A 24,574-nucleotide genomic window follows, 5' to 3' on the forward strand; every position below is an offset into this window, starting at 1 on the left:
CAGAGCTGACAGGGCTAAGGTTACCTTGACGTCCCGCTACCACCTACCCACCTCCCCCCTTGCAGATTTCCTGACCCAGCTACACCCAGCACCACCACAGGAAACCTGCTAGCCTTAGTTTGATCTTTTATCTCTCTGCAACAATCGGCCCCTGGATTGCGGATCTTGCCTCCTCTGTCTCGCCCCGCCCTAACCCCCACTCCCTGTGGACCTGGTCAGTGATCGGGCCCTGGAGTCTTGAGAGGACGTGCAGCAGGTGGTGTGTCTGTGGTGCTCTCCTATGCTTCCATGTAAGGGGGCTGGGTCCAGTTCCTATCTCGGCAGCATCCTCTAGACCAATAGTCTCAATCTGGACTTCAATTACGGGACCGTCACACGCTTGTGGTGTGTAGAAGCTACATATTTATGCTCACGGCAACTTTGTTTCCACGTTTCGGAAGGATTAACAACATTGTGGATTTAACGTTTTGTTTTTTGTGAGCACCATGACTCTGGCAGTCGAAGGTACAGTATCTACACTCCACTAAGTATGTCTTTCTATTTTTCCTTATACTTTGGTCACTTCCATTCAGGATTTTGTTTGACTTAATGTACAGCATGTTAGATTCTCAGGGACTGTGTTCTGCTTGGTGAAAGGAATGTCCTGACTGAAGGCTTCTAAAAATACTGGCTATCATGTAGCATATTGGCTATTAGCTGGGCAGCCTTGAGACCCATGCAAGTGACGTCAACAACGCTGCAGGTTTCTGAGGGGGATGATCTCCTAACTCACAAACACACACACAAACACAGGCACAAACACACGCACACACAAACACATACAAACACACAAAATCTGCTTTGCATTCTCACTGGTTTTCATCTCTGGTCCCTGGTTTTGCAACTTCCACACTGAAAGGTTTTTGGATATTGTAAATTACAACATCTTATTTTTATCAGACTTGACAAAGTGCCGTTGAAGATAAGAGTGTACCAAGGCAGACACTACTGCTGTACCTAGTATGGGCCTGATGGAATTCTAATCTTAAAAGAACAGGATGCGGTCATGTGATCATCCGCATGATCATAGAGTTCTTAACATGGTTCTGTTGTGGAATGAATTGTCATTGACAACCTGCTTGTTAATGAACTGTCTCCATAACAGGGCATGTAACCTCACAGCACAAGAGACTGTTAATCACCCAGCATGGATAAAGGGTTCATAGAGGTATACTGATAGCTGAAGAACTGGTTATAATGTTTAAAAACATTTAATGGATATTTACAATTTGAAATTAGTAGTAGTTGTTTGGTAAAAATAATATTTTACTGTGTCAGTAAAATAAAATAGGGTATACCTAAACAAAACCATAACTCCACTGATTGACAGTTGAATAAATACATAAATAAAAATATATGGCCAGAGATGAGCTTTAGGAATGTCTGCACGGAGGAATGTCTGCAATGTTACACATTGTGATGATTGAACTGTTTTATTATTGTTTATGTTGTGTGAGGGTGAGAGGAAGTGAGACATTCAGCAGCAGAGCCACCTGAGTCAGCAGGCGATTTAGGTGTGCAATACCGCTGGTGGTCAGCAGGGATGATGAGACACAACAGGTGGTCGAAAACCACAGCAGGTCACACACACATACACAGACACAGACAGAGACACATAGTCACATAGTTTCATAAACCTACAATCTATGAACATGCAACATGCTCACTCACACAAAAGATTTCTCAAGCCCATACATGCACATATTCACATGTTTGTATGCATTTGGCTGGTACTAATATGCACCCCCTTGAACTTGTCCACTATGACTCTGCAATCATGTCTGTCTTCTCTCTTATGACATCCTGTCTGAGAGAAGAAACGCAAGATCAAACCTTTGGACACGAGGCACAGAATTGGTCTCAACCCACTGAGCTAAAGCATATGTTTAACATAGTTTCACAACCCTTAACACACCAAGCTAAATCCCATAGGTCTTGCCTTAGCCCAACAACCATTTCTCTAACCCTGCCTCAACTTACTGAGCTAAAAACTGAACCACAGTGTTATACTTAACCTGTCAACCTGTCAACTAACCATATCTCCATGACGACCAATCTTTCTTGTAACTGTGTCTCTATGGCAACCAACCTGTCTTATAATTGTGTCTTTATGGCGACATGTGTGTAATTTAACCGTGTCTCCATGGTGACCAACCTGTCCTGTAACCGCATCTCTATGGCGACGAACCTGTCCGGTAATTGTGTTTTTATGGCGATCAACCTGTCCAGCAACCATGTCTCTATGGCAATCAACCTTTCCTGTAACCATGTGTTGTAGTGCGTTCCTCCACCACCACCATGGTCATTGAGAGCAGGGGCGGAGAGGCGGCCTCAACCTCTGCACGCAGCTCTAAGAGGACTATGACGGATGACCTCTACACGACCTTCAGCTCGCCTATGGCTTGGATCCTGGTCCTGGCCCTCATCATCACCTGGTCCTTTGTGGCTGTGATCATGTTAGACCTGGCTGACTACAAGAGCCTCTCAGGTAATGCCACACGACTGACCTGCACAGCCTACACCACACCTGCATGTAGTCATTCTTTATGCTTCAGTAGCACTGAGACTGAGGCTCTTGAAATGTTGATATACTGAAACTAGATAGATTACATCCCCAACTTGAGATGTCATGTTTGCCTTTAATTGTCAGGTCTAATTTTGGCTTACAAAGGGCATTACCAGCGGTCTCAACAAAAACGTGGGACAGAACGTATAGGAGTTTTAGAACAGCAGATACTGGAGGTTCTCTACCAGATCTAGTCGAGGAGAATGGATGTTGCGTCCTGGCAGCCGGCTTATCTGGAGTGACCTATGGGACAATGGGGGCTGGTCTCTAACTGGACATCGATTGGCTGAAGGGGGAAGTGTCAGTGACACTGTCCAGATGATTGAGCGTTCTCAAAACCAGCTGTTATTATTGTTTGACAGAAGTGAGATAGAGTAATGCCATTAAAAAAACAGTATAGGCCTATACCTACGTTTGCATCTGACATTAAAGCTAAGATCTTGCCTCCCCATTTCAGGCTGCCTAAAGCCTTGATCCTTCTCTCTTCTCATCTCTCAAACCACCCTGCTCTCTCTGGCCAACATGTGTTGTCAGTAACATGAGGCTTCATGCTCTGTGTCCAAGCCAGATACACTACAGTCCCCATGTCCAATCTCAGGTCCATGCTTAGCTCAGCTGCAATGTGTGTGGTGCAGATAAGCCCTGTTAACTCAGTAGTTGGATACATATTGATTGTGTCCACACTGTATACTGATGGTCAGCCCTGGGGGAGAGAAGCTTTTAAAAAGGTGCTGAAACTGCAACTGAATCCAACAATACAGGCCTATAAGTGTCACTGTTTTATGATCTGACAGGTCTTTAAAAGGGTGTGGCAGTAGTGGTAATCATGGCCGTTCAAGAAGACTGCTGTGTCACGCTGTTTAGGAAGACTGCTGTGTCATTCAAACTTGAGCCAAGACTTGTGACTGGAGTTGAATGATAAGGAGGGTCTTTATGATTGGATGTTTCTTTACTTTTCTTTACTTTCAAACCTTATACAATTAACACATTGTGCTTGGCTTACATGATGTGTTTGGAAAAGGTTTCTAAAGTTAGTTGCCATGTCCTATTTACATTATTCCTACCTGTGTGTCTAAGTTGATGCAGTATGTGTTGACATTGTTGTGACATATATCATGTTCCAATGTTATTAATGTGTATGTTATAACCCTCATATCTCCTGTTCCATCCTGAGTTAACTTTGTCATGGTCACTGGTGGTGGTGAGCTGGTTTGATCACAGTCTCTCTCCCTGCCATCTCTCTCTCTCCTTCCCTCTTACTCCCGTTCTCTCTGTCTCTCTCTGCCCCCCACTCTCTTTCTCACCCCACTGCATCTCTCTCTCTCCGTGCCCACTTTTCACTCCCCCCTTTCCATCATACAATCACTACCGTCATGATAAAGGGAGCATGCTGCTCCCTCTATCATGGTCTCTCTCTCTTTCTCCCCATGACTCTCTCCACTTCCTTCTCCCCCTCATCTTTCTCACCCTCTCTGTTTCCCTCTATTCCCCCCCACACTCCCATTTATTTATCTGTGCCCCTTTGCTTACTATCTGTCTCTCACCTCGTGCCCCCCCCCCCCCTCCCCCAGGTGCCCCCCCACCCGCTGTCAGAAAAGCTCTGAAAGATGGAGGCAGGTCTAGAGGCAAGAAAGTCACCGTCTTCTGCTTCTTACACCGCAACCTCTGACAGTGTCAGACACTAGCACCTGCATGTCTATAACCTGTGATCTGCAACATTCATTTGAGCAGAAAATGTGCATCCTTTCCATACCCAAAGAGCAACTTAACATTAGGTCATTGTATCATTAATCATCAGGATGTTAGATACACACAACCCCAGGTTATTGCAACCTTATCCTAGTAGCATACTTACAAGGGTCCCACTCCTTTTTCCCTCCCCTTGATCAATATACCACTTCATCCCTATCCGGAAAATTTACCAAATATCCGAGAAGAGATGAAGAGAGGAGGGCAAAGAAGGAAGTGAGGGACACAGGAAGGGATCAGACTGTAGGGGTGCTTCGAGATGGTCTTGTAGCATGTTTCCCTGTTTGCTGTTTCCTGTTTCTGCCTGCGAGAAGAATGGCAAAGTACAAGGTTGTGTTCCGGGGGAGCTGTGTAGTTGTTTGTTGGCCTGCTAGACCTCAGGGGATGTTCCCCCATGTGTGTTGTGATGATCTGGGAAACGGCCCAGTCTGTCTCCAATGCAGACGACCTGGAACCCCACCAGAGGTGTGAGGTCACATGGTGTAGTCTGAACGCCAGACAGCCACTCAGCACACAAACAGCTTTGACCTATCAGAATGAATCTCCGTGTTTCATGTGCTGGCATGGGAACAGTACATTTGAATCATGGACTTCTCTGCTTTCTTAATTTAGTAATTGAAACCTTTATTTGTTTGATACATGTTTAATTTGTGTAGAATGAGAATGAAGAGCAACAAATGATTCATAAGCAGTTTTCTGGACCCAGATCTGTCCACTATACTGCTATACTGGCTCTATGTAATCCCCCCCCCCCTCCAGGTAGTCTCCACCAGCTCAGCACAGACCCCATGAAGGTGGTCAACGAGGCCGTGGTGGAGTCCACTGGTTGGCTCAACATGCTGCTGACCTTCGCATCCAACCTGGTAGCTCCCGAAGATGAAGAGAGTATGTAGGCCCACACACACCAACACTCATACTCGGGACGGAACCCAATAGAGCTTTGTACTTTTTGTTTCACATTTCACCTCTCTGCATTTTAGGTAACCTATATGCAGTGCGGAAAAAAGGTTTGTATTCTTGCATTCATTTATATTTTGTTATGTACTACATGTCATCTATTATGTCACACCTGCCATCTTCTGTAATTAAATCATTGGTGTTTAATTGATGCAGATTTGAAGTGATGTGCTGCTAAGAGTTTTACTTTGCATGACCACAAAGGGGTACAATCCCAGTAAAGCTTCCTGGAAAGACACAGAGTCAAAGGTCACTGTGGGGTTGCACTGCATAGCCCTGGCTGTAGAGCTCAACTGGTGAAACGGCAAGTCACTAGTGACCAGGTCACTAGTGACCACTCGTGAAGATTTCTGTAGTATAGATCATGTATGCATTTTAACTGTCTTGTGAAGGCAGGCATCTTGGGGCTTGGCTTCTTTGAAACATGCCACAATACTGCAGCAAAGCATTATCTGTGTCTTGGCAATGTTTGGAAATGTCTCTTTCTGCATGGCAACAACCACCAAACACATACACATAACCGCAGGATATAGGGGTGCTCCTGTACCCACAAATGTGTTTACCCCAAAATAAATCAACTCAATTCAATAAGATGTGAGACAACTTTATTATAGTAAGTTGCTGCAGTGCAGCATACATTTGTCTTTGCAAAGCTTTAGCCATGAGTTATGTTCTTATGAGTCTGGTCCGTAGGCCTGTATACCATTTGAATACTTGTTTTTCGTATCAAAGTTGGCAATGAGCATCGCGGACAGTGTACAAGCGCTCCGCATAGTCAAGCCTCGCTCTCATACTGGAAGTTATGTTTTCATGTGACACTTCTCAAGTCTAAGTGTCTCTGAACCAATCAGAGAACAGTATTTCATATCAGTTGCCATATCAGTTGCCAGGTCAGCACACTCAAAATGTTGATGATGTGTATGATCATTCCAAAGACATAGGGTGGTACGAGGACGAGGAGGGTGAGGAGGAAGAAGGTACTATGCTTTTTCAGTACATATGTTATTAAATCAGTCACAACATACAGTAAAACTCTTGATGTTCTGGTTCTTGTTTGCACATCAACATTGTTGATGGCTATGCGCACCACAAAATAAATAATCTTTTGTTTCTCTTGCAAATGTGCATGATATTTTTTGTATTGTCACAGCTTGTTACATTGCTACTTACACCTTACTAACAGATCTGTATATCATTAAGCTAGCCATGTGATGTGGTGGTCACACTTTCAATAATTCTGCAATAAATCTAATTTCAATGTTTGGGGTCTTGCCATTCCTCCAATTACAGGAGATTTCCTTCCAGCCCGAAAGAAAGGTTTGTGTCTCTCATATTTTAATGAGATCCTATTTTCATTCACTCTCAGTGTATCACGTGTATGTGAGACATCAACGTCTCTTTTGGGTCCCAATGTCTTACACATTGTTATACTACAGTTGTAGAGATGCAGCTACCAAAGACTGAAGTGTTAGAGGAGGAAGAGGAGGAAGAGGAAGCAGTGGAAGAGGAGCTGGGGGCAGATTCTGATGAGGCAGAGGCTGAGGCAGAGGAGGCAGAAGAAGAGGAGGAAGAGGAGGAAGAGGAGGAGGAAGAGGAGGAAGAGGAGGAGGAGGAAGAGGAAGAGGAGGAAGCAGCCACGGCAGAAGCAGATGACGATGACGGCGAGGATGAAGATGATTCTGCAGCTGCTGATGCTGAGGAAGAGGCTGATGAGGCCGAAGAAGAGGAGGCAGCTGCTGATTCTGCTGATGTGGAGGTTGAGGAGGAAGGACAGGAGGAAGGAGAAGAGGCACCTGCAGAAGCAGATGATGATGATGATGATGATGATGGGGAAGACGAAGTGGAATCTCCTGCTGTCGCTGCCGGCGATGACGACGACAACGATGACGAAGCTACACCAGAGGAAGAGGCTCCATCTGTGGATGCTGTCATTGACCAAGATGAGGAAGATGAGGATGTGGCAGAGGTTGCAGCAGTTGACGGGGCAGCTGATGAGGATGAAGAGGAGGAGGAGGAAGAACATGCCTCTGTAGACAATGAAGCAGCTGAAGAGGAAGAGGAGGCCGATGCCGCCGCCGCAGCAGATGACAAAGTGGCTGCAGGAAAAGAGGAAGAGGAGGCGGAGGAGGAGGAAGAAGAGAAGGAGGAAGAGCCTGCTGAAGGAACTACTGCTGCCGAGGCCGACAACGATGATGACGAACAGGACGAGGTGAGGGAAGCAGAAGAGGCTGTTGAAGAATCTCCTTCCCCTGCAGCTGCTGTTGCCGATGAAGAAGATGATGATGAGGATAACGAGGCAGAAGCAGGAGCAGCAGGAGAGGTGACTGACAAAGAGGAAGAGGAGGAGGAAAAGGATGTTGAACAATCTCCTGCCGATGCAGCTGCTGTTGAGGAAGATGATGATGCAGGAGACGAGGCAGAGGCAGCTGCCGTGGGGGAAGTGGAGGAAGAGGAGGAAGAGGCTGCTGAAGAAGCTCCTGCTGATGACGATGAAGATAACAATGAAGTTGACGAGACCGAAGCAACAGCCGGTGATGTAACTGAAGCAACGGAAGAAGAGGAGGAAAAGGCTGTTGAAGAATCTCCTGCCCCTGCAGCTGCTGTTGCCAATGAGGAAGATGATGATGAGGATGAGGCAGCTGCAGTTGCACCTGGAGAGGAAGAAGAGGAGGTCGAGGAGGCGTCTGCTGAAGGGGTCGCAGCTCCAGGTGTTTCTGAAGGAGACGATGAAGATGATGAAGAGGACGATGGGGCGCCGGCTGTTTCTTCGGATGAGGAAGAGGATGCTGGGGCGCCGGCTGTGTCTTTGGATGAAGATGAGGAAGAGGAGGAGGGCCCTACTGTCAGGGATGCTGCTGATACTGAGACAGACGACACTCCGGTTAACGGAGAGGAGGATGATGGGGAGGACGAGGGTGTTGACGCTGGTGATGACGTCATCACTGACATGGACTCCACCGCTGCCACAGTCCCTACTGAAGAAGAAGATGATGATGATGATGATGATGATGATGATGTTGAAGAAGCTGACACAACACATGAAGGGGCAGTTGTTTCTTCCAGTGATGACGCCATGGCTGCAGAACCTGAGGAAGATGATGTGGATGAGGAAGATGATGAAGAGGATGTCCTTTCAACTGCATTGGAAGATGAGACGCCTTTAGCTTCCTCTGTAACCGATGATGATGATGATGACGATGATGATGATGATGATGATGACGAAATTGCAGACTCATTACCTGTTGACAGTGTAGCTGAGTTTAGCTCAGATGACACAGATGATGATGATGATGATGATGATGATGAAGATGACAAAGTTAGCAATGCAGACAGTGAGGACAGTGGTATCCTTGACAGTGGTGATGCTATTGCTGAGGATGATGGCGATGATGATGAAAAACCAGAAGAGGCATCAGAGGCTGCAGCTATTGGTGACATCCAAGACATTTCAGATGAGGATGATGGTGACGATGATGAAGTTCTCAGTCTGGATCTGACCAATGAAAAAGAGGACCTCAGCGAGGAGATAGTGGAAACTGACGAAGATGGTGGTGAGGATGAGGAAGATGATGAAATCCAATCAGACACCTTAATCAGCACCTCTCCTGACAAGGATGAGGATGATGAAGATGATGATGAAGATGATGATGATGATGATGATGACGATGAAGAAGGTGACTTAACCTTATCTCTGACAGGTAGAGTGGCGAACATTTCACATATACTCCTCAGGTCTATTTCTATATTTGAATGCTAACTACTTGATTTCTATTCCCATTTCAAACACACATATTTTCATTTCATTGACAATTGTCCCACGTTTGTAGAATCTCTCCATTATAATTACCCAAGTCAGACAAAACATCTAATGCAGAAATGAAAAATGTTTGTATTGAATACTAAGCTTATTAGACTGAAGCTAGATTGTTATGAAGAGGCCTGTTCTGTGCCATGTCCAGAGTCCAGTGAGAGCGCTGTGGACGACAGGATAGAAGACATAGAGCACAAGATAGAAGACATTGAGGGGAAGATTGTGGAAATCGATGAAAAGATTGTAGATATCGAGTGGAAGATTGAAGATATCGAGGGGAAAACAGTGCACACTGGAGGTGAAAGACCACCCACAATATTCTTAATTAATTTGCTTGATTGATAAACAATCACATGTTTTAGACAAGTATGAGTAAACTAAATAAAAAACAATTGTACAGTGATAAAACAAATTGACGCTGGTTTGGACAGTAGGGTGAACTCAACATGTATGCACTTGTAGATTTACTGCTTACTCAATCAGCGGTTACCATGGAGGCGGAGTCAGAGAAGACCATAGAAGAAGAAAAGCAGGAGGAGGAAGAGGAGGAGGAGGAAGATGAGAATGTTGTCATACCAACAGACAAGCCTGAAGAGATGGCACCAGCAGCCAAGACTGAACCCACAGGCAAGAATGAAAGAGAGAGATGAAAAGAAAAAAAAAGAAAAAGGAGAGGGATTATGCATCAGAAAATGATAAACCACTTAGGACACATTATACAGTCCTAAGTAACCTCCCCAGTGTTGAGTCATCTGCTGCACACTGTTGTTCTAATGCAAGCCTATTGATGAACAATACATTTAGTAGAATAATCTATCATAGAGGACTGTGGCAAGTGTCAGTGTGTGCAGGAAAAGCTTGCCACATTGGTAGAGTTAAAATGTAGGGTTAGTAATAATTTGTTACAGTAAATGTCCTGTATCTTGTTGTGTTGACCAACGCTCCAAACTCACCAAAAATACACTCTTTTATTGTCTTGTTATGTGTTACAGTTTGCACATGTTTGGCACCAGAAACTGAAGAGGCAATTAAACCTCGGGAGCCAAAAGGTATCACTTACTGTCCTGTGGACTGATCACTGGTTGTATAGTTCTGACATCATTCAGTTAGCGGAAATGTGCCAGTCTGGCGCCAGCTAAAGGATCACTGGCCTTACTCAGAGCCCCAGCCTTATGGCCTTACTAGACCAGAGTAGGACCTGTCCCTCCCCCCCCCCCCCACACACACACACACACCTGTTTCTACTATTCTGTATAATACTTGTATACATTTCCTACAACTATCATTGCAGAACATCTCAAGAAAAAGAAGATGAAAGGTAATGAAGTGATGTGAACAAGGTGTTTTCATTTAAACTAACTACCATCATCATAATGTAAAAATACTGCAGTTATGTGATTCAAGTCTAACATCCCCCGCATGACTCCCTAATTCACTGCCTGCTGAATAGGCCTCAACTAAGAGTATACATAGAAAGATAGATACAGAGAGATATACAGGCAGACAGACGGACGGTCTCTTCATCTGTACATCTCTCTTCCTGTGGATCCTGGATGCTCCTCTATCAGGCATCTTCAGGTGTCTGTTCACCGTCAGAGAGATGAAGCAGCCCTTTCCATAAATGTACATGTTTCTCTGAGGTAGAAATGCATTTCCCTGAGGTCATCTTCCATTGAAGGTTCTTTGGAGTTGGGCAAAGCACAGATTTAGCCAAAGGTGTTTCGAAATGACAGAAAAAGTTATATTTAAATGATCAAAAACAAGTTATATTGAAACTTTTATTTCACACAGCTCCTGGGGCTGTTTTCACAAAGCTGTCCTGCCTCGGTATGGCTGACAGTTGCTGCTGTGATCTGACGCTAGTTCCGCTGTGTTACAATGTTTTCTCTTCATTTTAGTCGAAGCTCCCAAGAAGGCTCCTGTTGTGAGAACCAGGAGAGGTACTGAAGAACTCATCTTTGGAACACATTGTTAACATTCTCAAGTTCTCTGCATTTGTACACTCTAATACCCCAACTTTGTACAGTAAAAATAAGTTCTAATCTAATTGAAAAGGTGACCATGACAGTGTGTTCTTTCTCTCTGTCGTTCCCCCATCACAGAGCGTGAGGCAATGAGGCAGAAAGAGGAGAAGACGAGGAAGAGAGGTAGGATGACTTAAGGATGAGGCAAATAGATAACAAGCAGTGGAGCCAACAATGAAAACTGTTGAATCATGTCCCTCCCCTGTCTTTACCACAGACATGTTCATGAGGAGACTTGACACGGAGGAGATAGTCAAGAAGAGAGGTATATGGGATTCTATCTCTTTTGCTTTCTCTTTCTTTATCTCACTCTGTAGTCATTAAATAAACCATTGAACAATGCAATGGACCATGCACAGTAAGTCATAGTCACACTCTGTGTTATAGTCATGCTCTCTCTCCCCCCTGTCCCTCTCTCTCTCCCCCTCTCTCTCTCTCCCCCCTGTCCCTCTCTCTCTCCCCCTCTCTCTCTCTCCCTCTCTGTCTGCCTCAGAACCAATAGTTGTCCGTAGGAGGGAACTGAAACCCAAGGCCACAAAGAAAGGTACTTCAACACCAGATCATCAGGACTGTGACCAGCTCCTGGTGTGTCATGCCCAAAACAGACAGAACTGATGTTTACCTTCTTTTTCTTTCAGCTGAGGTTGAACCCACAGAAGATGTGACAGCTCCTCCATCGGAAGGTATAGTACACAACACAAACACACACACATCCACGCACATGCACACACACACAATAACCACATCGATGCCTGGGTTTTACAGCTGCTCCTTGCCGACCTACGCCTGTCTACTACCCAGCGCCCCCTGGATGGTATGGTGAGTACTACAGCAGCAGCTACCACAACAACCAACAACTACTCATTCATTCTCTTTAATGAATGTATATGTTCCTGAGACAATAAAACTAATGTGTGACTGTATCTCTACCTGAGAGAGTGGCCTACTGTGTGACTGTATCTTTACCTGAGAATATGTTAAATGTGACGTTTATCTTCCAGTGCATCACATAGTCACAGATACTCCATACCCACCTCCGGCAGCCATGACAGGTACTTAATCTCCTAACTCCCTGAACTCCACAGAACAGTGGCCTCTTCATTGGCTAACATTAACACTGTGTATGTTGCTGTTTGTTCTCCGTCCTGGTGAAGAGTAGGCCAACAATATACAGTATTTATAAATGTAAATGTAATGTAAATGTAAATGTATTTATCAGATAATCTGTAAACAAGAATGTTTTTGTTTTGTGCTCCCAAGCTGAATTTTCCTTTCATTGTGTGTGTTGCTTTGAGTTCTGTTGCTGTCCGTACAGGTTGTTGGTTGTAGTCTTTCAGATCATACTCGTGTATAGACCTGTGGTTGTGCCTGTTTGCTGACACGTCCTTTGTGCTGAGATGTGTGTGTGTGTCAGAGGTATGTGGGGGGATCTTGGACTCCATATCTCCTAACTTCATGGACTGCAGGACCTATATAAACAGATAAACCATAGACTCTGCTAATGTGTTCTAGTCTTCAACCATCTTCAACAAAAATCAAACTCACAAGGATTATTTCCATGTCTAGGGGGTTTCAATAATCCAACCCAATTTTTCCAAACAAGTATTTGCAAAGCACCTATCCTGTGTGTGATTGGTGCCCTGCACCTTAAGTGAGCAGATGTGTCTGCTAGCAGGCTTCTTTGTTCAGCCGTGTTACGTAATCCCCTCGTGGCTCCGCCCCTCACCTGCACTTGCTCCCCTGCTCATCCTTGTCATGTCAAGTTTCAGAACAACTGATCAGGTCTTTTGTTTAAAACATTGTGTTAACAAATGTGCCGAGGTAGCGAGTGCTATGCACACTTCTGATATCCGTTATGCATAACAACTCATATAATTGTCTCCAGGATCTCAGATGCCAGTTCTGACTTCACATCCTGTCCAGCAAGCTCCACCCATGCAGCCCTTCCAGTTCTCTGGTCCTCCTCAGCCGCTGGCTCCTGCTCCGGAGACTGATGCTGAAGCCCCTGCCCCAGCCCCTGTCCTTGCCCCAGCCCCAACCCCAGACTCAGCCCCAGCCCCAACAACAGCGCCAGTTCCTGTGACTAAACCTGAAGGTAATTCGAACTTCTGTTAGAGACAAACAGAAGTTCTTGGTCAGTATATAACCAAGACAGAGCTAAGCAATCAGTTTTCTGTGCTTGATATTACACACATACATTTAGCAGTTAGACAGTCCTCCTGTCTGGTACCACACTGTTCATCCGTGTCATCTGTCCTCCTGAGTGGTCTGCTTCTGAAAGCAGGCAGCAGCTGACATGCTCTCCTTTGTAGAACAAGAAGTTTCTGCAGAGAAGCCGAAGGCTGCGGCTACAAAGAAAGGTAACTGTTTGGCACCCTGATTTACTATTCAACATCAACTGATCAAGTGGCTCTCCAACACCAGTACATTTTTCGTTGTATCTATTTTACTCCCCTCTTTCTTGGCATGCCTCTCTCACACACTCTTTCTCTCGTCTGCCCTGATCACAACTCATAACTCATTCCAGTGGCTAAGGACAAGGCCAGGGCCGCACCTGCAGAGCCGGGTAAGCACTCATGTGGAATCACTTCTGAATGTCTGTGCTGACGGACAGAGGAAACATTGATGTAGTGATGTGTGTTGTAGATGACTAGATTTTATTTACATTTACATTCACATTTAGTCATTTAGCAGACGCTCTTATCCAGAGCGACTTACTGTAAGTACGGGGACATTTCCCCGTGGTAAGTAGGGTGAAGTGCCTTGCCCAATGACACAACGTCATTTAGCACGGCCGGGAATCGAAACGGCAACCGTCTGATTACTAGCCCAATTCCCTAACCGCTCAGCCATCTGACTCCCTTTTCTTTGTGTTTCCTCATAATACTACTATAGAAGGACCATGTGACTATGAAACCTAAACAAAAAAAATCATATTGATAGCTGCTTTCAAACTCTGGTTTGATGAAAGGTATAAAGTCTTGAAGCAGAAGTCAAATTGAACAAGACATGTTGAATAATACATACACAAGTAAATCAACTTGAGATATATTATGTCCTTTGAACTTGATGTACCTATCTTTGTCACCAGGTGCCAAAAAGACAGAACATTACATTACAGTTTCGTGTTCTTTAACTTTTTCTTTCCGGGTTTGCTGTTCTAGGACCTGCGGAGACCAAAGAAAAGATCAAACCAGCAGTCGTAGAGAAAGGTGCAGAACACCAGTCCTCAGATATGTCTTCAGATAGACCTGAGTGTTCAAGGGTTGTTGTTTGTGTAAGGCTGTGTTCTTGCATTTTTACAGAGGCTGTTGTCGCCAAAGAAAAAGTCAAAACTGCAGCTCCCAAGAAAGCTACAGGTACAGCCTCTGACATGATAAAAAAGTTATGCTGTGCTTGAAATGCAATTTATCCTCTTAAAGTCAGTGTGTAAACAACTTCCCAGACAAATGGCTGTTGCCACAAAGGCAAACATCAAACAACCTGAGATCATGCGAGCAGTCAGACACAGATACTGAGCAAGTGAAGTGGAGTTAAGAGAGTAATGAAAGAGTTATGAAACATAACGTTACAACCATTCATAACTTAACTATAAGTCAGCAAAATAATGATTTTAAAACATATAGCATGGAATGGTTCTATCCAATGCTATCCATCCTATCAACCATTACTTTTCTGTCTATTTTCTAATAAAAGCCTGTCAGATTTGCTGCTAAGATAAGGGGGATTCTTGCTCTTGTTTGTCGCAGATGTTGCTGTCTCCAAGACCAAAACAAAAACCTCTACTGAGAAGAAAGGTATGCCACTGTGTTGGTTGCATCATCCTGTACCACCACTGGGCTGACAGTTTTACACTACACTCAGTGACACTTACTGCAGTCCTACTAATCAGTTATCGAAATAAAGAACTTTTGTTTTCTGTAGCCAGAAGCCAAACAAAGGTGAAGGCTTGTCTGAATATTTCTGAAGTCTGAATATGTCTAGTGAATTTTCTTTCCTCAGTCAGAGACAGTACATCCTCATTGTTCCGTTCTCCTCTCAGTTTCTACAGTGAAAGAAGAGAAGCCAGCCAAATCAGCTGATCAAGGTAAACAGACAAAGACATGTGTCCTTCCAAGGGTGTACTGTAGAATTGATTGCTTTAGTGGAACAGATGGCCATTATCCTGTTATTTAATAACATGCATGAACATGTTATATCATCAAACAGTTATTTGTGAAACCTTACATTTATTCATCCAGTGTTGACTATAAATGCAAACAATGTGAGACTAATGAAACTTTTTTTTTTCAGCTAAAGAGAAACCAAAAGTAGCAGACAAGAAAGGTACAGTATGGTAACAGATGATTGCATCAATGAATACTTCCATATTCTGGGTGGGGAGGATCCTAATGATGAGTTGAAGCTATTTTTAACTCTATGAAGGCGCTACAGTCTGAGAACTTGGCCAGTGTGGTGATTCTAAAGATAATGTGAGGAGACTTTTACCCTGAGTTCCACCCCTCTGGGTGTCCATGTGTGTAGGTTATAGGCTGAGACACAGTGGCGTGTTTGACCCAAGCACATGCTCCACTCGTCACCCCCCCTCCTCCTCCTCTCCTCTGCTCCTTCCATCCTCCTCTCTTGATTTGTCATGCTCTATATCTGGAGTAGTAGAAAAGGCTCGCCTCAATAGGTCAATCTCTTTCTTTCTTTCTCTCTTTCTCTCTCTCTCTTTCTGTGTCTGTCTTTCTTTTTCTCTTTCAGTTTTTTTTCTCAGTCTTTATCTCTCTGTTTCTCTCTCTATCCATCTCTCTCCATCTCTCTGTTTATCTATCACTCTCAGTGTCTCTCTCTCTCTGCCTCTCTATGTGTCTTACTGTCTCTCTGTCCTCTCTTAAATTTCTTCTTTTACTTTCCCCCTCTCCTTATCTCTCCCTCTCTCTAGCGAGGGGTCTATGATGCATGTCAGGGTAGAGCGGATGGGTGATTTACTGACTAATGCTGTAGAAAAACAACAACAACACTGGCAGCAACAACATCAACAACAAACAATACACTCTACTGACTGAGGCCTGAAATTAAACCAAACATCAACACAGAGACGCGGCTTTGCTGAGGAGTGAAACTATGTCGATAATGACAGCTCTCTGATTTTGGCAGGGCTGACTTCACAAAGGCTTTGATTGTATGAGCATAACATTTGACGTAATTACAGAATATGTTTCCATTGTTAGATATGAGCTTCCGCAGAATTACAGTGGGCAGAACTTTCTGTTTGAGTGCTCAACACAGCTTCTTCCAATCTTGGAATGGTTTAACTTAAACCGGTCCTGTATGTCAGTGTGTCATACATCCATCTCTAGGCTTGTTCATGATGCACTTTTCCCTTTATTCCACTAACATTACTGAGCTCACGATTCCTCTAGAGGGGGATGTGAGAGGCCGGCCCCCCTTGCAGTTCCAGCAAAGCATGCAGAGGCAGGGTGGTCTTGATGGTAGGGTGGGTAGAAGGCAGTCAATTCTACCCTCAAGTCTTGAGTAGTAACATTCATTATTTGTTTAGATGGCACATATTTTACAATTTTGGATTGGGTGTTCTGTACGCGGCTGTACTATAGATAGGTTTTAGTACTACTGTTTGTAGTTGTACCATTAGTGAGGCGCATCCCTTACCCTCACCCTATCCCTAATCAAACATCTGGAATCCTCTGATTTATGAGCGTGACAGAGCACCTCTCAGTGAAACTAATCTGCACAGCTATGTCATTGACACACTAGGAGTTTGCCTGAGTTGAACCTATTTCAGTCTGTTACATGTGGTGTTCCAAGCAAAACACCAGCACCTCTTTTACTAATGAACATGATGGATGAAGAAAAGAGGGGGGGAATATATATATTGAAATGTGAAGGTATTGATTTATGTAGGTGTGACTGGGGGAAACAGAATATCAATAAACCTTGAAAAGAAATTAATCAGATTAATTGGTTTCCTGAAGCCAATGTGGATGAAGGGATCAATAAACTGTTGCTGCAGGAGTCTCCCTTTTTCATGCTATTTTAGTCCTATTAGACACATACACTGGGAATAGAACTACAGTACATGATTGACTTTACAAGTCCACTATTGAATGTTTGGCTCAAGTAATTATCCTGGCTTCTTGATCATCTTTTGAAAATAATTATTACTGTAATGTTTTTCACTCTGGGGTTTAGAATGGCTCTCGTGGTATTGGTAATGCAATGTCTTGTCTGTTTCTTTATCTTTCAGTCACAGCCAGACCTACTGCAGCTAAGACACAACCGCCTGCTCAAGCTTGTACGTAAAAAGAAAACAACCACCACCAAGAAAAAAAATAATCTGGTTCTTGTTTTGGGATTTATGCTCTTGTTTAACGTGTTTGTGGATTAACAGTTTGGAATATTGTGTTTATCTTTTTAAATTCCTTGTATTGCGTTGTGTATTTTGGAAAGTATCCTCCCCAGAAGCCCTCCAGATGAGTATGCCTTCTGGTTCTGCCAGAGCTTTCCAGTGTGCTACACTACAACAGCAGTTGTCTGATTACCTGCCAGGCATAGTTATCGTCCTTGCACTTATCAAATAGCAAACACAGCCTGACAACAGGAAATTGGAGGTGTCAGACCACATTGTTCCAGACAAATCCAAGGCAGACATTTCTCTGTGTTTACTCGACATCCCCAATCAGGTTTTTTAAAAGCGTTCCAGAGGTTTGCACTCTGACTGTCGTTAATATTGTTACATTTCTCAGAACACAATTCGCAGTGCATTAGTGTGATATCACTCACACTCCCAGCGTGATTGGAGGAGATGTTTCTGCATGGAGAAACTGCAATTATAGGATGTGTCATGCTGTGTTAAAGCAAGGGGAGAACACACCAGAGATTATGAACAAAAACTCAGTGAAGCTTCAATGGCAGGTCATAATCTGTCTATCTTTTCCTTTTGGCGGTTCTTTTATCTCTGTCCTTTTTTGTTCTTCTTTCTATTTTCCTTCTCTTCTCTTCCCCCCCTCCCCTCTTTCTTTCTTCTTTCAACCAAAGCTGAGAAGACAGAGAAGAAGCCTGTGAAGGAGAGTAAAGGTGAGTGAGCCATGTGTCGTCATGGTCACCTCCATCCTTGGATCTCTCTCTCGTCAACCACGTCTGATCGCCCGTCTTTGTTCTCCTCTCTCCTCAGATGCAGATGTCGCACAGTCGGCTAAAGCCAGTGAGTATCTTATCTGGAGGCCTGCAGCCCAGATAAGCCAGGGGCTCTCTGGGGTACAGCTAGGCAGGGCTGTGATGCGGTTAGACACACAGCAGTCTATACTGTTGCACACTGTAACTGAGAGAGTGGAGGGAATGAGGGCTGAAGAAAGGCTAAATCAATGCTGAGACATGGCTAGGAATAAATGACAATACGAGTAGGTCGCATTGATCTACAAGATCAAATCATAGAATGTGATTGGCGATCACCCAGATTTATGAAGCACAGGTCATAGATATAAGAGCCCTGATGCCCCCTGATGCAGCCATGGCAGGTCCTGTTAGCCTTTCATGGTTTCGTTGACCCATAGGAAGTCCCTCCCCAGACTCACCACATGGTGGTGCTGTGGCTAACACTGGATCTGTACACAAGAAGATTTGTCCTTTTATTTATCAGTTTATCTAAAGCGCCATGCAGGGGGACACACAATATCTGTACACAAGCTGTTTCGGTCTATCATACCAAACCAGCAGGACACATCATACTGATAAGTGCTCCATGCTAATCATGCTAACAATGATATGGCTATGAAAGGCTATGAAATAATGACGCAATCCCACAATCTATGTTTGCTGTTTATAGAGAAGAGGGCCAGATCATCTTTGGCTTCTATTCGTGTGTCAAGGTATTCTCCTGTGGTCAGCTCACCAGGTCACACTCTGCAGGCATAACAACAATGACATCAATTAAGAGAGGATAATGAAATGGATTTAGTGGGAAAAACGGAACAGTGTTGATCCAATTGGTAGAAAGACTACGCATTGGGCAGCATTTAGTAATCAGAGGAAGAGATCATGTTTAGTTGTTGACAATTACAACACTTTCTAGATTGATTGATTGTTTCAATAACCATGCATTGATGCCATTGGGAGAGTGCTCTATTGAGTAAGCCTGTGGAGTTTTCATAGTCTGGTCTTGCAGCCCCCCCCCCCCCCCCCCTCACCACCCCAACACACATGCTCCCTATGTCTCTCCCCTGTCTCTCTCACTCTCTCTCACTCTCTGTATCCCGCTGTCTCTCCTTCTCTTTCTCCAGTCACTCCCTGGGTGGTGTGTGGCAAGTGTATTGACAGTATGCAGGCTCTAGGACCTAGGAGCTTGTCTTGTGTTGCTCTTTACATTTCACACTTACATTACAGTAACTGTTTTGTTTACATCCCTGAGGACCAAAACCCTTTAAGTCTATTTGAATAAATTTGATTTAATGAACCAACCAACACCTCTTTTTCTCTTTTCTCCTCACTTTCTCTCTTTCTGTCCAGCTCCCTCTCCTATTATGTCTCTCACTCTAGCTTTCAAATTGTTTTTCTCACTATAACTTTTCCCTTTTCTCTCTCACTTTCATTTTCTCATTTTTCTCTTTTTTGTTCTCTTTTTCTCATTTTTTTTCTCTTCCTCTCTCTATCCATTTGTCTCTCTGCTCTCTGTCACTCGGCTCTCTCTTTCTCTAATAAGGAAACCTTTTCCTCCCATCTTTCTCCCCCACTCTGTGACAGCTCTTTTATCCATCCCAGAATTCTGTGAAGGTCATCCCACCTGTACGGTTTGCTATTTGATATTCCCAGCACCAACCTCCTAGCGGTGGTCTCCCTCCAGGCTGGTCTCTCTGGTCTGCTGTTCTCCCCAGAGACAGTCTCTCCAATGGCAGCAGCACCACCATGCTATTGTAGTCTCTGTAAAAGGGCTGAAGTCCTACGGGGAGTGAATGGCGGTACACTCCAAACTTCCTCTGGTGAAAGAGAGATGAGAAGGAGGAAGAGGAGGAGAGGGCGGGCGGGGGGGGGGGGTGGAGGTGGAGAGGACAGAGCTACACCATCACATTGTGCTTGAAGGAGAATAAATACATGAGAATCTGGGCTTATGAGGAGCTCTCTTGTTCCCTTCTCTAACAGTGTTTCAGTCTTTCTTCATTTCCCTCACGCTCTACTCCCCTCCCTTGCCTGTCTGTCCCAATGCTCTCCCTGCTTCTCTCTTCCTTCCCCTCACCATCTCTCTCTTTCTCTCTCAGCCTCATGCTATCCTTCCCTGCCTCTTTCTCTCTCTTACCCTTTCACACATTTATCCCATGCTGTAATGTGTTTCTTCCCCTAGAAGAGCCTCAGGCTGATGAACAAGTTACAGAAAAGAAGAAGCCAGGTGAGACAGATGGATTTGACACCAGTATAATATCAGACTGTCACTTACTATGTATCATATATTATTTCATAAATCCATCATTTCACCCATTGGTCCATCTATCCATCCATCCATCCATCAAATCATGTGTTACTTCAATGTTCCTGTGTTCCAGGCCAGAGATACTTCCAGTGCATTTTCATGGGCGGAAAAAATGCCCAGTACCCTCTACGACCTTTCACTCCGGCCATGCCTCCAGTCATGCCCCCAGCTGCCATGCGGGCCATGATGGAGCAGCACCGAGCTAGAGCGGCAGGCCAGTAGGCCAACCCCTGACCCCTGACCTTTGCTAGCCATACCGCCTCCAGACAGCATGGGGTGCTGTCTACGTTCACCACTCTGCTGCAAGGTTCTTCATGACTCCTGTACAACATCTGAGGACAGCTAATGACTAAAAGAAAAAGGAGGATGAAGTACAGAGCTGTTCTATTTATTTCTTTATTCATCCTTTCAGCAGTCAAACTCCCATGCAATTTTAGGTCTGTTTAAAGGTACAGTCCACTGTTTAGTTTCCCTGCTCTTTTAACTGTTTTAAGCGTTGTGTTTTCTGGCCTGCTCCTGTCTTCAGTACTGTATGTGCTCTTCTTCTCAATTTGTATTTATAGTTTAAGGGTTGTTAAAAAATGGTTTAACAATGTATTTGTCTCACTATTAACAACTTTTGCTTACATTGTTAGCAAGCAATAGAGTGGAGCTTTTACTTCACTTTAACAAAGCAAAATGTGTGCCACTAAGCTGAAAGACAATGTACATTGAGACCATGTTGATATTTGAAATCACAGTTAAAAAAATTTGCGCACTCTTCTACTATCAGGCAATCTTCTCTAATAATTTGTTGTATATTTATTATGACATTCAAGTGCACTATGAATCATTTAAGCACATATCTTGAATTATTTATTTCACGAGACGAGGATCTTCAACTCCTGAATTAATTCGGTTTACTTTCCCCTGAAAAGAAATTAGGGCTTTTATTCCGGCACCCTGTCTACCAGGGTCAGACTGGACTTCGGGAGAGTCAGGAGATTTCCCGAACGGCTGGTCAAACGGCCACGGCATAATGGAAAAAATATATATATGTAATAATGATACACGGCCATGGGCCAGTCTGTGTTTCAAAGTCCCAGGCCGTTTTTCAGTCCCAGTCCAGACCTGCTGTCTACAGTTCTTGAACATATTTTTGAAAAACCAAAACAACAAACTTATAATTGAGGGGGATCTGTTCTGCCCTGTTCTGTTCTGTTATCTGTCATCGTTTGTTTCCTGTGCCACGTCCTGCTGTCATCTTCATCAGCTTGCTGCCTGAAGTGTATGTGTGCTAAGTATTATGGGAAAAATTTAAATGCAAAACAGACTCACGGGAGCAGACGCTATTTATCTGAACAACTTTCGTCTCTCAGAGGAGTGTGTGAGGCTCTGAGTGTGTGAAGCCGTAAAAGAGTTTGTGTAGCTGTGAAGAGAGTGCTTGACTGGAGAATGATCTGAATCTAGTATCTGTGTATGCATCTCTACCAGTGTTTGCAACCTTTTAGGGTTTAAGTGGTTAGCATGAGGTAGCACTTCCTTATCTCCATCTGTGTCTGATGGAGCAGTGGCATCAGCTGACTAACTACCATAATCTGGTGTACCTACCTGTCAAATACGGAGCCTTCGGTGCCTTCTCTCAAACTTTGGCAAACATTACTCATACATTCATAAATGTATGTGCTGAAGGGAGGACTGTATGTTGTTGCTGTATAGAGCATTGTTGTTGTTGTGTGGGAGTATGATGTAAACAACAGGCGGTGTGTGTAGTGCTACCCTGTTTGTTATCTGGGAGAGAGAAACTATGGACAGAAGTCTGTCCACGACTACAACATGACCAACTATGATTCTTGTGAGACGGTGGTACGATTGTCCTTATTTGATGACATCACGACCGTCTTGTTCCTACTACGGCACTGAAGAGTGCCCTTATTGTGACAGTAGTGCGTCTGGGTAGATGCTCAGCATGTCCTACTGAAATAGAGACAGATTGAAGAGGTCTTGATGACCTACTGAAACAGAAACGGACATTCAAAATACCTACTTATATTTATACTATACTTGATGACCATGTGAGTGCTACTGTTGGACAGTGTGAGAGGCGTCCTTGGTGGCAGAGAAGGGAAGCTTATAAAACGGCACCAGAGCAGGGACTTGGTACTGTACCTGTCTGCAAGGACAAACGATTCCTCGCTGCTCCGAGTGTGTGTAACCTCCTGAGATGGACAATTTGTTGACCAGAACAATCATCAACGATTCTTTCTGCAGTTGCAGAAATAGTATCTGCATTGACACAGTTAACCACACTGCATGGAATAGCCTGCAAGTAGTACCAGGCAGCCAGTAAGTTCAGTTGGCAGCAATGCTAAGAGCTCAGAGAGGAAGTAGGCCACAGGAAGTTGCAGACTTTGATCTTCCTGAGAATGAGGGAGCTGTTTCCTGCTTCCACAGGGAACATGACTGTGTGATGATATTGTTGTTGTTGTTGTTGTTGTTGATGTGTCTGACTCATAGCTTGAAGCACATTTTAGCTGATAGTCTATGATCGACCAACCGATAAACAACCAGGATTTTTTTTTTTACTGTTATTATTCTAAGTAACTGTGGCTCACATTTCATGATCAAGCAGACTCAGCCATGAGTATCCTAAACATTCAAATGCTCTTGTTGAAAGATGCCAAAGGATTACTTTAAAGAAACATACTCATGACAGTTGTTTAAGAAATGTCACAAGCTGTAACTATGTCTTACCTTTCTATTCTTTATGATCAGAGTAGTTTGTTTACTTTAGGACACGGTTGGGTCAGGGATTATGGACCTGCTTTGGTTTATTGCTGCATCACACAGGCTTTTGGAAAGTTCACCACTGGTTGCTGCAGATGGGTCCTGCCTTACTTAAGGTGCACTTGTTTGATTGTATCCAGCACACCAAAACCTGAAGATCAGCCGCCATAATGACCAAGAGTTAGACAAATCAAAAGGTTTCAACTCAGCCGATATGGAGCCAATGTGTCAGTATTTGGTCTTTAGACCTCAGATCTACTCCACAGTCAGCCATACCACTGTATGAATTTGAAACTTGCTCAACGGAACTGGACATGACTGATACTGATTATGTGTTGGATCTGGGAGTTCAAAATATACTGTAGCCATTTTAAGAGAGAAATATACATAGAAATTATATATTTCCTTCTTTAATGTCCTTATTTTAATTTCTAAAATGTTATGCATGACCAATATAATTTAAGCAATTTGTGTATATTAGCTAAACACAATGTTCAATGTAACTTTAACCACAGGTAGTCGTGGTCTCTAGTGGAAAAAAATAAGTCGATTTGACAAAAATGACACTTTTTGAAAGGCAGTAAAAACATCTGTCGAAGACATATGTCTTGGATTTAACATAAAACTAGACTACACTTGATGTTTTACTTTGTAAGATTATGTTGCAGACTATAACTTTGAATGCTGCTTTGACCTACTATGCATTTTTTGGGTAACACAGAATTTACTTGGTAGGTTTGATTTAACATTTTAATGTAATCTTTTGTTCGATCTTGCCACATTCTCAGTTTGTTTATTAATTATACTCTCACAGTTGCTGATAGCCTACATTTTGAAGCTATTATATCTCCCACATTTGATAAAAAAGCAGCCCTTTGTTTAGTTCAGTGCTGATCACTGCATGAAGTCACTAGTTGGAAGATCATTTGGTGTTGTTGTTTTCCTTAACACTCAATCCAAAAAAAGTCACAAACTGAAGAATCTGTTAGTCAATTGTTTTTTTGTTTTTTCTCAATTGTGTGTACCAGTACTGTGGTTGTTTTAAAGAACATTTTTTGACATTATTTGGCCTTCAAATCACAATGCAATTTCAATGTTACTCAAAATCCCAAAGACATAAAGGAGTTTCATCACATGTTTTGGTTGTGGTTGATTTTGATTGAAATAAATCCCATTTGATCACACTGGTTCGCACTGGA

The 24,574-nt window shown here is 43.6% G+C and overlaps 1 protein-coding gene across 7 annotated transcripts; it reads left to right on the forward strand.

Annotated features, from left to right (window-relative positions):
• trdn (triadin) lies at positions 1–24,574 on the forward strand. 7 transcript variants are annotated; one of them, XM_084699509.1, is made up of 31 exons: positions 1–527; positions 2,318–2,527; positions 4,177–4,230; positions 5,114–5,239; positions 5,335–5,361; positions 6,602–6,628; positions 6,748–9,009; positions 9,271–9,420; positions 9,585–9,749; positions 10,115–10,171; positions 10,414–10,440; positions 11,021–11,062; positions 11,225–11,269; positions 11,364–11,411; positions 11,640–11,690; positions 11,785–11,829; positions 11,912–11,965; positions 12,148–12,198; positions 13,032–13,241; positions 13,459–13,506; positions 13,674–13,712; positions 14,311–14,358; positions 14,452–14,505; positions 14,896–14,943; positions 15,189–15,233; positions 15,440–15,472; positions 17,397–17,444; positions 18,188–18,226; positions 18,324–18,353; positions 20,484–20,528; positions 20,683–24,574. In XM_084699509.1, coding segments are annotated over exons 1-31 (4,278 nt in total). In that variant the 5' UTR covers positions 1–526; the 3' UTR covers positions 20,832–24,574. The 7 variants fall into 7 exon arrangements, with proteins under 7 accessions (XP_084555635.1, XP_084555634.1, XP_084555636.1 ...); XM_084699508.1 differs by having other exon boundaries at positions 1–504; XM_084699510.1 differs by having other exon boundaries at positions 1–504; positions 6,748–8,985.

This window comes from Hypomesus nipponensis, chromosome 6 (genome assembly GCF_054491055.1).
Source record: "Hypomesus nipponensis isolate SF chromosome 6, ASM5449105v1, whole genome shotgun sequence".
NCBI classification, from domain to species: Eukaryota; Metazoa; Chordata; class Actinopteri; order Osmeriformes; family Osmeridae; genus Hypomesus; species Hypomesus nipponensis.